Below are 4067 nucleotides of genomic sequence, written 5' to 3'. Positions count from 1 at the left end.
AGAGGGATTCTCCAAGATAGTGGCGCCCCTGACCCAGGTTACTCGGAAAGACCAACCCTTTGCTTGGACGGATAAGTGTGAGGAAAGTTTCCAAGAGCTGAAGCGACGTTTGACAAGCACCCCGATATTGGTTATCCCGGATGTTGGAAAACCCTTTGAGGTTTATTGTGATGCCTCCCACCTAGGGCTGGGTTGTGTGTTGATGCAGGAGAAGAAGGCAGTGGCCTACGCTTCGAGGCAACCCAAGGTGCATGAGAGAAACTACCCCACTCATGACCTAGAGCTGGCAGCTATAGTTTTCGCCTTGAAAATTTGGAGGCACTACCTCTATGGTGTTCAATTCTGGGTATTCAAAGATCACAAGAGTCTGAAGTACCTATTTGATCAAAAGGAGTTAAACATGAGGCAGAGGAGATGGATGGAATTCTTAAAGGATTATGATTTTCAGCTTTTGTACCATCCAGGGAAGGCGAACGTAGTAGTCGATGCTCTGAGTAGGAAGACGTTGCACGCCGCTCAGCTCATGATCAAGGAGGTGGAACTGTTGGAGAAATTAAGAGACATGAAACTGCAGGTGGAGCTGGAATCAGGATCCATCAAATGTAGTAACCTGACCATATCTAGTGACTTTCTGAACTCAGTTAGGGAAAGACAACTATTGGATGCTAGTCTGAATAAGGTGAGAGAGCAATTGGGGTCAGAAGAGGCAATGAACTTTGTTTTGGGTAATGACGACCTCTTGAGATTTCAGGGCAAAATGTGTGTGCCTGATGAGGTTGAGGTGAAAAGGCTAATCCTTGAGGAAGGGCACAAGAGTCGTCTTAGCTGCATCCGGGCATGACTAAGATGTATCAAGATCTCAGGGAAGCTTTCTGGTGGCAAGGGATAAAGAAGGATGTGGCACAATTCGTGTCTGCCTATCTAACCTGTCAGAAGGCAAAGGTGGAACACCAGAGACCCGATGGGATGATACAGCCTCTGGAGATACCAGTGTAGAAATGGGATAGCATCTCGATGGACTTTGTGACCCATTTGCCACGAACTTTTAGAGGGCATGACACCATCTAGGTCATAGTGGACCGATTGACCAAGAGTGCACATTTCCTAGCAATGAACCTGAGGATTTCTATGGTAAAGTTGGCTCAGTTGTACATCAAGGAGATCGTGAGGTTGCATGGGGTGCCTTCGAGCATTGTGTCAGACAGAGATCCACGGTTCACATCACGGTTTTAGCAAACCTTGCTGGGTGCTTTGGGAAGCAAACTCACGATGAGTTCAGCCTATCATCCTTAAACAGATGGTCAGTCTGAGAGGACGATCCAGTCGCTTGAGGACTTACTGTGAACATGCATACTAGATCACTTGGGTGCTTGGGATGAAGTGTTACCGTTGATTGAGTTCACCTACAATAATAGTTTCCATGCAAGCATTGGGATGGCACCATATGAGGCTCTTTATGGACGGAGGTGCAGGACTCCCTTGTGTTGGTATCAGGATGGGGAGGCAGTGTTAGTTGGGCCAGAATTGTTGGAACGAACCACCGAGAAGGTAAGATTAGTGAGGAATAGAATGCAGGCTTTACAGAGCAGACAAAAGGCACATGCAGATCGCAGAAGGAGGCCCTTGGAATTTGAGGCTGGAGATCACGTGTTCTTGAGGGTGACCCGAACCACTGGTGTGGGAAGGGCTCTCCGCTCAAGAAAACTTTCTCCTAAGTTCCTTGGTCCCTATCAGATCTCGAGGAGGATTGGACCAGTAGCTTATGAGATAGCTTTGCCTCCTCAGATGGTAAATCTTCCCCTAGTGTTCCACGTGTCGCAGTTGAGGAAGTATGTGTTTGATCCGGCCCATGTGTTGGAAGCAGAGGATAGACAGATCAGGGAGGACCTCACTGTTGAAGTACCACCCATTGCTCTAGAGGATAGCAAGGTTGAGGAACGCATAGGAAAAATAGTCAGATTGATTAAGGTCATTTGGGATCGGGAGGGCAGGTGACTCTACTTGGGAGTTGGAGGAGGATATGAGGAAATCACACCTGCACCTTTTTGCTTGGTAAGTCTTATTTTCGAGGTCAAAAATTTTCTTGTTAGGGAGAATGTAAGGCCCATTTTATTTTTACTTTATTTTTAAAGGCTGCGTTAAACGGTCGGGCCTAAGGGCTGGCCCAAAAAGGGAAAAGGAGACCCTAAGTCTACCCTCACACTTTCATTCCTCTTACTCTTCAGATTTTTGTAGCCGTCAAACCCTTCCTCTCTCTCGCAATAGGAACTTCTGCTAGGGTTTGATACCAGCTCATGGACAAGATAACTCTAAGCTCAACTTTGCTCCATGTAACTAAATCTCGAGCTCGTGCTTCTCACCCTCTAGGCGCCCTTTCTTTTGTTGATCACAGTAGGGGCTTTGTAGTAATCTCGTTCCTAATCTTCTCCCCTTCGTTTTCAGCCCTTTGGCGTACTCTTAGGACTGTGGTGCTCTCTGTGTGTGTGTCGGAACTTCCCGCTAGCTCATTTCCAGGTAAGGGAAGCTAGGGTTTACGATTTCCTTAGGTTCTTTGCATGTTTTCTGAGTTTAAGTGATATTATTGAGGTGTGCTCGTGGTTTGATTGTTTGATATTGGTAAAAATGTGTTTTCCATGTGGTTTCTGTGTTGTGCATGAGAGAACAGTGGCGAGCACTGGTTTTCTCGCCCAAGCGAGCTTGCCTCGCCTAGGCGAGATTAGTAGAGGCTTGGCCAGGGCCTACTGATCGATCTGTCGCTGAGACGAGAAGTTTTTATTTTTGAGCGAGGAGTGGTCTCGCCTAGGCGAGAAGGGACTTGCCTGAGCGAGACCTCGCAGAGTCCGCTGCTCCCCTGCTCGAGTTCTCGCCTAGGCGAGACGGGCTTCGCTTGAGCGAGAGGACCTCCCTCGCTTGAGCGGGACCTGTTAGCCTGAGCGAGACTAGGGTAAGTTGTGGTACTATTGTTGAATGGTGCATTGATGTGTGATTGCTTATCTGATCTATATGCTCTACTATGAGGGATAATGTCATGATTGATATATGATGTGGTGGTGGGAATGGTATGTTGTTTTGTGTTGTATGAATTGGAAAGCATGAGTTGTATGATGGGATTGTTATACATGATGTTAATGTTATGGGAAACTCTTGATTGGTGGGTGGAATATGTATGAAGTATGGGTAGGGCATAATCCCCTGACTCTTGTAGTGAGAGATCTTGGTGGCGCCTCATCTGTTGGACATAATTCCATGGACCCTCTTAAGGGGAGTTCCTCGTGGTGCCACGACAAAAGGACGTAATTCCATGGGGGGTCGTGGTGGTGCCTCAGGGCCAGGGCGTAATTCCACGGAGGCCACGTGGTGGTGCCTCCTACAAGGGTATAATTCCACGAAGGCCTCAGGGTGACGCCTCATTGCTAGGACATAATTCCACTGCCATGTGGTGGTGCCTCAGTTACGTATCCAGATAGTCGAGTCTTGGGGTCTCATATATTTTGATAGCTCTGGTGTGATGCTTGTTATTTATGCTTGGCTTTGAGATTACATGTGGACTGTTATAATATGAGGTCTCTTTATGATAGCTTACCCTTTTGCTTGTTTGTATGACTTTTGTGTGGTTTCTTCCCTTATAATGATCATCAATTTGATTGATGTGAGCAGGTGTGAGTGATGGACATTCTTGGAGCAGGAGTGGAAGGAAATCTATGGAGAATGATGAGGAGAAGATGGAGTGCAGCGGAATTTGGAGGATTAGAGGAAAGTAGCTCTCGGAAATGGAGAATTTGGTGAAGATGAATAGTAGAAGTGGAGCTATGGTATGGAAGGTGGCTAGAGGAGATGAAGGAGAAGGTTAGTGATGAGTGCGTATTTTTGCCCTCATTCAGTGTTTAATACTGGGTATTTAATTGAATTTATGTGCTTAAAGAGTGATTTAATTGATAATTATGATAATTAGGTTGTTTGAGCTTGTGCGATAAAAATGTCTTAAAAAGTGATTTTTAGCTGCATAAATTATTTTTGGATATTTTAACGTTTGTTGATGCAGCTGAAGTTAAGATTAATCTTATTTA

General features: G+C 45.9%; 1 protein-coding gene across 1 annotated transcript; it reads left to right on the top strand.

Annotated features, from left to right (window-relative positions):
• The first annotated feature begins 837 nt into the window (after positions 1-837).
• On the top strand, positions 838-3761 carry LOC114171128. Its single transcript, XM_028056340.1, has 6 exons — positions 838-992; positions 1109-1300; positions 1416-1659; positions 1735-1991; positions 2462-2514; positions 3658-3761. The coding sequence occupies exons 1-6, from the start codon at positions 838-840 to the stop codon at positions 3759-3761; spliced, it is 1005 nt and encodes a 334-aa protein (XP_027912141.1).
• Positions 3762-4067: the final 306 nt, after the last annotated feature.

The sequence above is a fragment of the Vigna unguiculata genome, unplaced genomic scaffold (genome assembly GCF_004118075.2).
Source record: "Vigna unguiculata cultivar IT97K-499-35 unplaced genomic scaffold, ASM411807v1 contig_111, whole genome shotgun sequence".
Lineage (NCBI taxonomy): Eukaryota > Viridiplantae > Streptophyta > Magnoliopsida > Fabales > Fabaceae > Vigna > Vigna unguiculata.
Note: the sequence above shows the minus strand (reverse complement) of the source record. Positions and strands in the feature narration are given on the sequence as shown.

Coding starts and splice junctions, on each gene's coding strand:
- LOC114171128 (XM_028056340.1), top strand. CDS start 838: ATGACTAAGATGTATCAAGATCTCAGGGAAGCTTTCTGGTGGCAAGGG. Junction 993..1,108: donor CAGCCTCTGGAGATACCAGT/GTAGAAATGGGA, acceptor CACATTTCCTAG/CAATGAACCTGAGGATTTCT. Junction 2,515..3,657: donor TCCCGCTAGCTCATTTCCAG/GTAAGGGAAGCT, acceptor TGATGTGAGCAG/GTGTGAGTGATGGACATTCT.